General features: G+C 43.7%; 1 protein-coding gene across 1 annotated transcript in view; it reads left to right on the forward strand.

The window, feature by feature from the left end:
- Positions 1 to 12,405, forward strand: part of NfI (Nuclear factor I) — a gene marked incomplete in the record, with an annotated part of 283,358 nt that overhangs the window by 257,897 nt on the left and 13,056 nt on the right. Inside the window, 1 exon segment of the mRNA XM_069309428.1 lies at positions 3,711 to 3,951. Coding sequence (XP_069165529.1) covers positions 3,711 to 3,951 — 241 coding nt within the window.

The following is a 12,405-nucleotide window of genomic DNA, read 5'->3' on the forward strand; positions in this document are numbered from 1 at the left end:
TCAATGTGACATTTTATAATGTAAATTTAATACTGTACATGTAAATATAAATGTTTAGTTTTACTACTGTAATTTTCAATTGTACACTAACTTTACATTTTGAAGTCGTTGCTGGCTTGAGGAAGATGTTGGGAGGTGGGAAGGAGGAGAGGGGTTACGGAGTGGAAGGAAAATCCACCTCTGAGTCAGGCGGGCTCTCTCTTCTTGGGACTTTCACCCCACTGGGACCAGGTTGTAGTTCACTATCACTTGCTGGTCTTTTCTCTACCGTTCCAAAGACCGTGTCTATTGACAGTTGCTTTTGTCTTCATTTTAGGATGTCCCTAAAATGGGACAGCAACATTAAACATGTTCACACACCGTGTTGTCAATTCTTTATCAGGGTGATGCTTTTCCAAGAATGCGGTTACCTTTTCAACATTCCCAACACTTCCCTGATCTCACTGGAAGAGGCAGCATCCTCCCTTACCTCCTCCTCCCCTGATGAGAGCTTTTGTACCTCCTCTTGTCTCAGCTCCTTCTAAAGTTCCAGGAGTTCCTCAGTGGTCAGTTCATCACTCTGCTTCTCCACTAACTCCTGCACATCACCAGCATCCAACCCCAGACCCAAAGTGTGCCCCAGGGCATCAATATCATTCACTAGATGCAAGTCTGGATCTTCCACAGGTGCAGATGCAAGTGCAGGGCCGAAACCTTCGAAGTCTCGCTCAGGGACACCCTCAGGCCACAGGTTTCGCCATGCAGAGTTTAGGTCCTCCATGTCACTCCTTCCCAGGCCTTATCGATCAAATGTAAGGCACCCACGATATTGAAGTGGTTCTTCCAGAATTCTTTGAGGGTCAGCTTTGTATTGTCTATCACATCAACACACCTCTCCAACAAGGCCTTCATGTAGAGCTTCTTAAAGTTGGCAATAACTTTCTGGTCCATGGGTTGGAGGAATGGAGTAGTGTTCGGAGGAAGAAACTTGATGGTGATGAACTGATTTTCGGGAAACAAACATCTTGCATCTGTGGAGGATGTGCAGGAGCATTATCGAGCACAAGCAAGGCCTTGAGTAGTGAAAGCTTTTCTTTAAGATATTTCCTCACTGTGGAGCCAATAAAACATCATTGACCCATTCACTGAAGAATATCCGCATGACCCAGGATTTCTTATTGGACCTCCACATCACATTCAGTCGCGTCTTGTGCACTTTACACGCCTTGAACACTCGTGGATTTTCTGAGTGGTACACGAGCAGTGGCTTGACCTTGCAATCGCCACAGAGCACGAGGGTAAGCCAATCCTTCATCGGTTTGTGGCCAGGAAAAGATTGTTCCTCTTGCGTGATGTAGGTCCTCTTCGTCATTTTCTTCTAAAACAGGCCAGTCTCATCACAATTAAAAACTTGTTGGGCAAGAACTCCTCTTTAGTAACAAATTCCTAGAACTCTGGCACAAATTTCTCTGCAGCAGCTTTATCAGAGCTGGCAGCCTCCCCATGTTGCACAACACTCTGTATACCTCTTCTCTTCCTAAACTTCTCAAACCATCCATCATCTTCAGACGAAGCACCTGGTGTCTTCCTGACACGGTTCACATACAGCTTCTTTGCATTAGCACAAACAATAGCTTCAGAGACACTATCACCATGTAATTGCCTTTCATTTATCCAGACCAGCAGTAGCTTTTCAACCTCTTCTAGGATTTGTGGACCTTTCTTGGTAACCTTGGTAACTCCTTTAGCCACTTCAAGCGTCTTAAATTGTTCCTTCCTCTTCAAAATGATGCAAATTGTTGGAGGAGGACCTGCCATACTCCCTGGCGAGATCAGTCACACGGACACCACGCTCGTGCTTTGCTATGATTTTCTTCTTCATTTCCATGGTAATTGTCTCTTTCTTCCCCTTGCCAACACTGTCTTTAGGAAGCAGCTTCTTTGGCGACATTGTGCGTTACAAATTGTAGTCACAAAACCACAAAAAATCAAAGAAAAGCACAAATGAATGCAGAGGGATGCTTGTCCTGCGCAATACAACAACAACACTGTCGTCGTCGGAGGTGACAGAGAAAAGTGGCAGCATTCGATAGATCGATCTATCATTCGATCTATCGAATAATAGATCAATCATTCAGGGAAGACCCCCTCAATTATAGACCTGTATCATTGACAAGTGTAATAGTGAAAGTATTGGAAAAACTAATAAAAACTAAATGGGTAGAACACCTGGAGAGAAATGATATAATATCAGACAGACATTATGGTTTTCGATCTGGAAGATCCTGTGTATCGAATTTACTCAGTTTCTATGATCGAGCAACAGAGATTTTACAGGAAAGAGATGGTTGGGTTGACTTTATCTATCTTAACCTAAAAAAAAGGCTGTCAACAGAGTTCCACATAAGAAGTTTTTAATACTATTTCGACAAATGCAAGACCATGCATGTCACAACCACCCATGCCATGACTACTAAATTAATAGCTTTACATTACGGCAGACTGATGAAGAAAAGGAACTTGGAGTCCAAATCTACCACTCATTAAAAGTGGCACAATAGGTGGGAACAGCAGTCAGAAAAGCAAACCAAACTCTTAGAAAAATGAAGAGTACTTTTGACTATAAGGAAAAGAAGGTAATGGTTTGACTGTATAAATCTCTGGTGCACCCCCACTTAGATTACTGAATCCAAGCATGGAGACCTCATATTCAGAAGGACATAGCTGCTCTGGAGAAGGTGAAACAAAAGTCGTTCCAGAGCCAAGTCATTTCTCGTATCAGGAATGCTTGGTGGCCACAGGGCTAACAACACTACAAACCAGGCATGACAGGGCAGATCTCATTGAAATTTTTAAAATACTGAACAAGTTAGAGGATGCTAACTTGGATATTTTCTTCATAAAGTCAGATGTAACAGTTTCAAGCTCAACAAGCCATAATGTAGGACAGAAAACAGGAGCTGCTTTTTCACTCACAGGGTTATTATTAACCCATGGCACCGCCTACCCACCGAAACCGTAACTACCAAAAATGTGTCGTTTTAAAATACACCTGGAAAAGATCAGCAAAGCAAATGGAGGACCTGCGACAAGCCACTAGTTTCCTGTCCTCGTCGAGGCCACTAGGGTTAGTGGCCCCTCAGGTAAATTGAATCAGTCTTGTCTTATTTACAATATTGATCTTGAGGCTCTCAACTTATTCTGGTAGAAGAGTTGACTTAGTTCTGGGATGATTTTTGTGGCTCTGTACTAATAAAGTAGGCTCTAATGCTCTAACTCTGACAACCATTTATAAACCAAGTTTTCTACACTTGTTTTATTTATATTATACCATTATACCAAGTTTCCAACAAGCATGTGTGATGTTGTCCATCAAAGATAATGTGTGTACAGTAGAGCAACATTGCAATTTCACAAAAAAAAGTAAGTTTAGTCAAAGGAACTGTTAAAATCATAATTTAAATAAATTTGTACAAGAAATTAATTGGGTATAGAAGGGCTCTCTTGCATCTCCATGAAACAGCTGTTCAGGAATGCTTCAGGAACTGTTCTCTTCAGATAAGAAAGGATTGTCTATATTAGAGACGCATCAATATTAGAGGGGGGGGACCGAAACCTGACATTTTGACAACAATCAAATCTTCAGACACAGGTTAGTACTTCTCTATTTTTAGTACTGTTAGTGCCTGTAGGTATTTTATTGGTCACTAATAGTATTCATTTCTTTTCAGCTGTTTACTTATTCAAGTATGAGTCCAGTAAGTGCCATGTCAGGGGTCATCTCTCCCACAAGTATGAGCCTGTTCACCTCTCCTGGTACCACGCCGCGCACCACCCCACGATCCACGCCGCCTGTGCCACGTTGGAATACTCCCTTTATCAACTTAGATGAAACCATGGACTATACAACTATGTCAACTCTAATGCCAACTTTGCCAGCTGATGCCACCTCTGCTCAGCTAATAGAAGATGGTAGGTTGTTTATACCATGTTCTCATCTCTCTCTTCCTCCATGATCTATGCATCAGTGACCCTCAATTTCTTGATTCTGAATCTTTTTTTTATTTACAAATCTTTCTCTTGCCTTTGATACCTCTTACATGTTATCAATTGTGCCTATTTTCAAGCTAAATGTAATTTCTTTCATCCCAAACCTGCTTTCAACACTAGTACCACTGCTCTGCCTTCCTTTCATATCTGAACTTAAAAATCTCACTAATACCCCTTCGTCCTCTTGATGTAAAGCTCGCCCTTCGACAAACTTACACTCTTCATAATACTCTCATTCACACTTCTGCTGCTAATGCTGCTGGTGTTAACTCTATTTTCTGTTCATCTTGTCCTCTTCAACACTTTGGGGAAACTGGCCCATACACTAAATGACAGACTTGAGGAAGACAAAAGAAGTGTTAGGTCTGCAGACACAAACAATGCTCTCTTCTGTCATGTTAGGAATTCTAATCATCCTATAGATTGGTCTTCTGAAATAATCTTTCCTGTGTCTACTCTTCACAGACGCCATGTTGTGGAATTGGCTCCGATACACAACATACCCAACACGAACCATAGTAATGGCTTTGTGGCTGCTGAATCTTCCCTTTCACTGTACTGTACATACCAGTACTTAAATGCTCTAATCTTCCTAACAAATGTGATCTGACTTGAGCTTTGCCCCTGTTGCTTATTTCTACCCATTTTTCTTATTCTTACCTGATTTACCTGAAGGCCTCTAGGGTCCCTCAATGAGGGACAGGAAGCTGGCGGCTTGTCAAAGGTCCCCCATTTGCCTTGATCTTTTCCATGTAGATTTTAAAACAACACAGTTTTGCCAGTTACGGCTTTGGCGGGTAGGCAGTTTTATGGGTTAATAACCCTGTGGGTGACAGAGCATCTTCTGTTATCATTCCTACATTGTGGCTTGTTGAGCTTGAAACCGTTGCTCCTTGTTTGTGTTACATCTGACCTTTGAAGAAATTGTCCGGATCAACATCCTCTAACTTGTTCGGTACTGTATTTTAAAAGTTTCAATAATATCCACCTTGCCATGCCTGGTGTGCAGTGTTTACTAGTTGTGTTTACTAGTTGTGTTTTTGCGGGGGTTGAGCTTTGCTCTTTCGGCCCGCCTCTCAACTGTCAATCAACTGTTTACTAACTACTTTTTTTTTTTTTTTTCCACACCACACACACACACCCCAGGAAGCAGCCCGTGACAGCTGACTAACTCCCAGGTACCTATTTACTGCTAGGTAACAGGGGCACTTAGGGTGAAAGAAACTTTGCCCATTTGTTTCTGCCTCGTGCGGGAATCGAACCCGCGCCACAGAATTACGAGTCCTGCGCGCTATCCACCAGGCTACGAGGCCCCTGTTATCCCTGTGGCCTTCAAGCATTCCTGATAAGAAGTGATGACTTAGCTCTGGAATGACTTTTGTTTCACCTTCTCCAGAGCAGCTATATTCTTCTGAAAATGAAGTCTCAATGCATGGATACAGTAATCTAATTGGGGGCGCACCAGAGATTTACGCAGTTGAACCATTACCTTATTTTCCTTATAGTCAAAAGTACGCTTGGTTATCCAAAGAGTTTGGGATTTGAGATAAAGAGTTTACCTTTCATCTTATTATGATTACCTCCTTATACTTTCATTTATCCTATTCTTACCTTATTCTTACATTCATCCTATTCTTACCTTATTCTTGCACTCATCCTATTCTTATCTTATTTTTACACTCATCCTATTCTTACCTTAATCTTACATTCATCCTATTTTTATCTTATTCATACCGGCTACTCACCTCTCATCTCATTCTCTCTTACTGTATATATTTGCCTGTACCATCCTTTGCATCCCGGATGACACTCCTCAGGTCACTAACCTCCCTCTCTGGAGGATCCAATCTGCAAGTCCTTCATACATATTATATACAGGCAGTCAGATCAGTGATCGACTATGCTGCATCTGCACTCACAAGCCTATCACAACAACAGTGGAAAAGCTTGAAGTAGCACAAAACAATGCTATTAGAGCTGCCCTGGGAGCCCCTATGTGGACCAGACTGGAAACGGGTTTGCCCTCTCTTCAAGAAAGAATATTTCATAGAACAACTACGATTATCAGTAAAATAATTGTTTCTCCTGATCCATTCCCAGTATGACAGGCCTTGGTGGGTGGACTTGGTCCCCCCCCAAAAAAAGGGAAACTCTTGGGCTACCAGAGCGGGAAAAGTCCTAAACAGACTACAATTAAAAAGCATGATTCTTGATAGAGATGGTGATCATCCACACCCAAACTACACTTGCTCCCCACCATGGGAGGAGCCTACCTTCAAAATAGTAATAGAAGGTCTTCCGATGAAAAAGGCTGCCTATGATCCAACAATCCTAAGGTGCATAATAGAAAAGCAAATGAGCAGCATTGCAGTAGAAGCCACCCACATCTTCACAGATGGATCAGTTGACACGGAATATGAAAGTACTGGCGCTGCTTTCTGCACGGACAACAAACAGGCATATTGTAGACTGGGAGGACCAGTATCATCAACCCAATTTGAGCTGTTTGCCATACAACAGGCATTTGCACACGTGATAGCACAAAACACTCAAAATGCAATCATACACACAGACTCAAAAGCTGCACTTCAAATATTAGGAAAAAAAGCGGTGGAAAGACAACATGAAAAAAATTCCCATTTTGTATCTATGAGCAGTAGCTTATACTTAAGCCCTTTGCCTTAACCCTAAACTGGATCCTATCCCATGTTGGAATCCCATTAAATGAGAGAGCCGATGAAACTGCTAAATTGGCAACTCGTCATCCAGTGATCCACAAAACAATCCAATCCAGTTTAGCATACATAAAAAACACCACCACTAAAAAACTCGCATACCTCAACAAAACTCATCTACCACAGAGTAGCAGAAGGTTTGCCCTCTGCAATATGGTATCTTCAGCCCATCAAGTTAAACAGGTTAAATATCACAAAAGGAATCCACAGGGAAATAGCAGTTAGGTTATATAGACTACGTCTAGGTTACAGATGCAACTGGGAAATCAGTGAACCCAGAGATTGGAAATATATCTTCTGTCAAATCACAGAAAATTCATTACTTCACTATCTCCTGGAATGTGAAGCAACCAATGACCTTAGAAGAGCTTTAAGAGTCCCTGAATCTTGCAGTAACCACCCTGAAGCCATCAACACGTCCAACAGTCAATCCCTGTGCCAGAGAAGAGTATGAAGCTCGCCAACCTGACCCCCAGAGGCCATTGCCAACAGATAGAGCCTTTGGAAAAACAATCTTGAATCAAAGCAGCTCCCCCAGCACCGCACGATACAAAGCGACAGTACAGTGATACATGACCTTCATTTATGATCCTAATCCGTTCCCAGAGATGTGATGTACACCAAAAATTCATCAACCAAAACGAATTTTCCCATAAGAAATAATGTAAATTGAATTAATTCGTTCCACACCCCCAAAATATTAACTTAAAAACACATTCTAAACCGAATATCACTCATTTTCGACTATACAGTACTGTATGTATATCTTACCTTTAACCATTGTGATGCGCCGAGTTTATTGTGACATTCCCCCCCGTGCACATAGAATCAAGTGTTCACAAATTTTTTTTTATCTTTGTAAAATGATAAATTTCCTTCCCTGAACACATACATGTAAAAAAAAAAAAAAAAAAAAAAAAATTCCACTTGTGGGGACATGGAGAAGGGAGTGTATTTACTGTGCGCATGTGTGTGGTCACGAATATTACTTGTTAAAAATTCACTAAAATTACAATATGTACAGTTTCACACACCATTTACACAGTAACACACTGTATTACACACTCAGTACTTCAGAAGTGAGTGATAATTAACGAAGCAGTCCATGGTACACAGCGCGACTTTGGTCTCATAGCAACAGGTACAGATGGATTTTCGCTTCCTGTTTCTTCGTTCTGTGTGCTTGCAAATAATGCACTTATGTACACCCTTGGCTTTAGTACTTGTAGGTGGTATGTAGCCATGCTTGTAAAGCATAAGGTAGTCTTGAAAAGATTATGCGAAACGATCAATTTGTAAGGTAGTCTTGAAAAGATCGCTTTGTAAGGTCCCTCACTGGAAGAGATTCAGTCATTCTGGAAGAGATTCAGCTATTCTTGAAAATATCTATGGAAAACACCGCCATGGAAGCCGCTAACACTATTTTTTTTTTTTTTGCAGGGAAATTTTTGAGCGGGCCCTAAGCCTCTGGCTGGCCCACTAACCGCTAACACTGTTCATCTACGCTACTTGTATCAGATGCATCATCACTGAACCCAGAAAATGATTCAGCTATGTATCATCTATAAAAATTGGAGAGGGCATGGATGGGCAAGAGTGGCGCTTAGAGCTACAACTGGATATGTTCGCTATATCATCCTCATCGGTGCTGTATCACTTGCATCCAATCTTTGTGTTAGGTCTTTATTGCGCCTAGCTTCATTAGTATCATGACCCTAATGTTATTCAAACAATAAGGTCTGAATTTCACCGACAGAAATTGATCATTCAACACCACATCGGACTGGTGTTTGGGAGCCAGATGCGCGTGCGCTACCCATGGTTGCTCACTCAATTCTAACCCAGCCAGCAGTCCTAGGACATTTTGGGAATATTTTCAAAGATAGCTGCCTCACACTGGAGGTCCCAAGAGTCCATTTCGTACACAACCTACCGAGCACGCGTTTTGAATGGGTACGAAATATTCAAAAGGAGTTTTCTTGGTTGGCGCAGCAATGTGGTTAATGAGGACTCTTGTTGGCGTATGGAAGACGGTAGGGAGGAGGAGAGGTATTAGTGTTTGGAAGGGGAGTCCCCTTCCATTATAACATCTGGCAGTGACGATGTTTCTGGGGTACACTCTCCTACATTTTGCATGCATACAAAACCTGGTTGGACCTGGTTGTGGCTCACTGCTTGTTTATCTCACTAAAAACCTGTCTAATGACAGATTTATATAGATTATATAGTTTTTATTTTATATAGATTATAAAATAATCTATATAAAAGTCAGTCGGTCAGGTGATGACAAAGGCCCAAATTGGCTGAAACGTTCATCTCTTTCCCATTTCTCTGTGGATTTTCCGCATACAAATGATCAGTGTTTAGTGATCAATTGCATAGATTATATACAGTATATATATATAGATTATTTATATAGATTTTATATAGATTTATTACCCTACGTTGTAACACTTGTTTCAAGTGAGACATCACATTGTCATTAAAAAGGTTAACACAACGGCCTGCTACAACTTTATTTAGGTAACACCTTTTCTGCAAACCTTTGCAGTTTTTCCCATACTGCACACATTTTCTTAATAAATGAGGAAGGGACATCCTCTAATCTACACCAACAACCCTCATACCATTTTCATGTTTACGAATAATCTCTTGTTTTTTCCTAAATCATCATTCTCGCAACTATTTTCTTAGATTGAACTTCACCACTGACTTTCTTGGGACCCCATGGCATGATATATAATAAGAATTTTTATGTTAAGGAAACAAAAAAGTAGAAAAACAATTCCTCGCAAAGAATTCAGGCACTGTCGCGGGTGTCACTACGCGGGATACACTGGTAATCAAACCGAGAGTACCTCACCTCGCGCTCCCAGTACCCTGCACTCATTTGACCCATACGCGTATCAGCAGATATCGTCCTCTAAGTAAAACGTCATACACCAATTCAAATTTTATGATGAATGTAATATCATAGACCAAAAAATTTGTACTGTAGGACAGTCATATACCAAGGTACCACTGTATTTGGCATCAAATGACAGTCCTGAAAAAGCCAAGAGAGAAAGGACAAGACAACCGGATCAGAAATAGAAGACAACCTACAAAGAGAGAAAATGGCAGAAAGAACGCCAGGAAACTTCATACTGCCTTGTTGAGACGAAGCTCTCAGGTGGGGCACCATCAACGAAGCCACCTGATCCCCATACAAATGGTGATAAACTCATGTCAAAAAGACCAGACGTGAAAAGTGGAGGAGAAGACCGAACTAGCCGTGACTGGACTGGTCCGACCTGCTGGAAGAGGCGGAGCAGCAGAAAACGTTCCGGGTTCGGACACCGTGCAAACAATGCTTGAAACCAAGGCCGGGACAGCCACCAAGGGAGCATGAGGACTACTCTCCCATGGTAAACTCCAACTGAGCCAGAACCTGATGCAACAGCCGGACTGGGGGAAAGAGATACAGATAACTCCACCTCGACCAGTCCTGCTGAAAGGAGTCCACCTTAACAGCTCTTCAGTTGGGAAAGGGCACCACATATATTGGGAGACGTCGAGCCCACGCCGACACGAAGAGGTCCACCTCCGGGAGTCTGTATGTCCAGCAGAACCAACTGAAGGAGTCTGTGTCGACTGTCCATTCTGTGGACAGGGGAATGAACCGAGACAGGCTGTCCACCAGGACATTGGACACTCCCCGGATATGAACCGCACGGAGAGCCAAACCCCGAGAAGCCAGCAGATGAGCCACTCGAAGCGACCAGCCCCAAAGAGGCAAGGATCGATAAGAACCCCCACAGTTCAGGCAATGAACCACTGGAGAACAGCTCAAATGGAATCGGATGGGCAAACCCCGTTCAACCTGAACCCTCCAAAGCAACAGCCAAACCGCCGTGTACTTCTACACTGTGCTGTGAGCCCGGAATGACGGACCCTACCGCCCCTAGCTGGCCTGGTGAGTACTGGTCTCAAAGCCCCAGCTGAAAGACAATGCATACGTGAACACATCGAACGAGAGCTCGGGTAGGCGCCAAGGAACTGAACCCTGAAAAACCAAAAAGGAAGCCAGCGACGCAGCAACCGATGCAAGACCCCCGGAGCACGAACCCAGCGATCGCAAGAGAAGCAGAAGGGGCGTCCCCAAAGGAACCAGAATAGATGCCAAACCCGACCCTGCGGGTAGACCAGCGCAGCAAAGTTCAGATTCCTGCACAATTGCTCGAGCAACCACCGAGCAACCTGGGACACCCCTTTCCCCAGAAACAGCTGAAGGCGGGACCGCATTTGCAACAACACCTCCAGAGGGAGAGACATGGAAGTGGTCCAAGAGTCCCAAACAAGACCCAGCCAAGGTCTTGTTTGCCAGACCTGGCAAACAACAGGTCTTGTTTGCCAGACCAGCCAGGGACCAGTCAATCAAAAGGGCCTATGTCCCTTATGTGAAGATGACTGATGAAGAGTGATCATCACGTCGACCAGACGATGCCGGTTCCGAAGGAAGCGCTGACTCAGAAGCTGACACCAATGGCCCACCCCAACCAACAGAACCCCGAGCCCTAGCATGACTTTCGAGAAGGCCGAGAAGGCTAAAGAACGGCCATCCCGGAGAACCAGCAAGTCCAACATAGGACAACAATTAGACGAAGCCGCCTCCAGAAACTGCATGACAGCAGCCTCCACAAACAGCAACGGACAAAACGGTGACGAAAACCTAAGAGCCAGGGCCCAAGCGGATTCCAGAGAGAAAGTGAGCATAGCCTGATGGTACACATGACAAGAAGCAATGAACAGGGACACCGCTTCCATCACGATAGGCACAACAGCGCGGCCAACGCCCGAGCTGCCAAGGTCAGCACACCCGACGAAGGCCCGGGGCACTCAACTTCTCCACATCCTTCTCAAGCCAGGCCAAAGACATCTTGAGAAGGGAAAAGAAGCACAAGCCAAATGCCCCGTGCGCACAAATCCTCAACAACCAAGGATGCCGAAAGGATAGGAACCTGCACGTGCAGCTGTATAAAGCCAACATCCCGAGAAAGCACAAGGGCGAACAAGCATGCATTAACATTTTCGTGCACCCAGTGCGCGTGCCCCAATCCACCCCAAGGTGGGCCTGGCTTTTCCTGGGAGCACGCACTCACACTAACATATGTACTCTTTCCATTGTTCTGACCTCAATTGTCGAGCTATGTCGTTCATTTTGGTATCAAATTGTTCCCGATCTAAAGGCAGGCATTTTAAAACTATTTTAAATTTTGATGCAACATGCGTTACCAGCGGACATCCGTAAATTTATTTATTAACGCAGACTGCGCCGCCGCCGAAAGAAAGTGTTAAGGTGCTCAAATTTGCCCCCCCCCCCCCAGGTAAACCTACAGAACGGTAGAAGTTTCTTGCCACTCAAGTGTGCGGGTCTGACAGAACTCATGCCACACCCCCAATGAAAAGAATGGGCAGTCTGCCAACCAGAAAGACTCCGGAACCTCCAAAGGCACCCAATACGGGGTGAAAAACCGAACTCATACAAGGACGGATCCATCACGGAGGCGGAATCCGGGTCTCGCAGGAGGTACGCAGCAAGAGCCTCCCGAACCTCCTGAGGCGAGATTCAAGAGGCAGAAAACCACCGGAAGGACGGGAC

Source organism: Procambarus clarkii, chromosome 65, assembly GCF_040958095.1.
Source record: "Procambarus clarkii isolate CNS0578487 chromosome 65, FALCON_Pclarkii_2.0, whole genome shotgun sequence".
Classification (NCBI taxonomy): domain Eukaryota; kingdom Metazoa; phylum Arthropoda; class Malacostraca; order Decapoda; family Cambaridae; genus Procambarus; species Procambarus clarkii.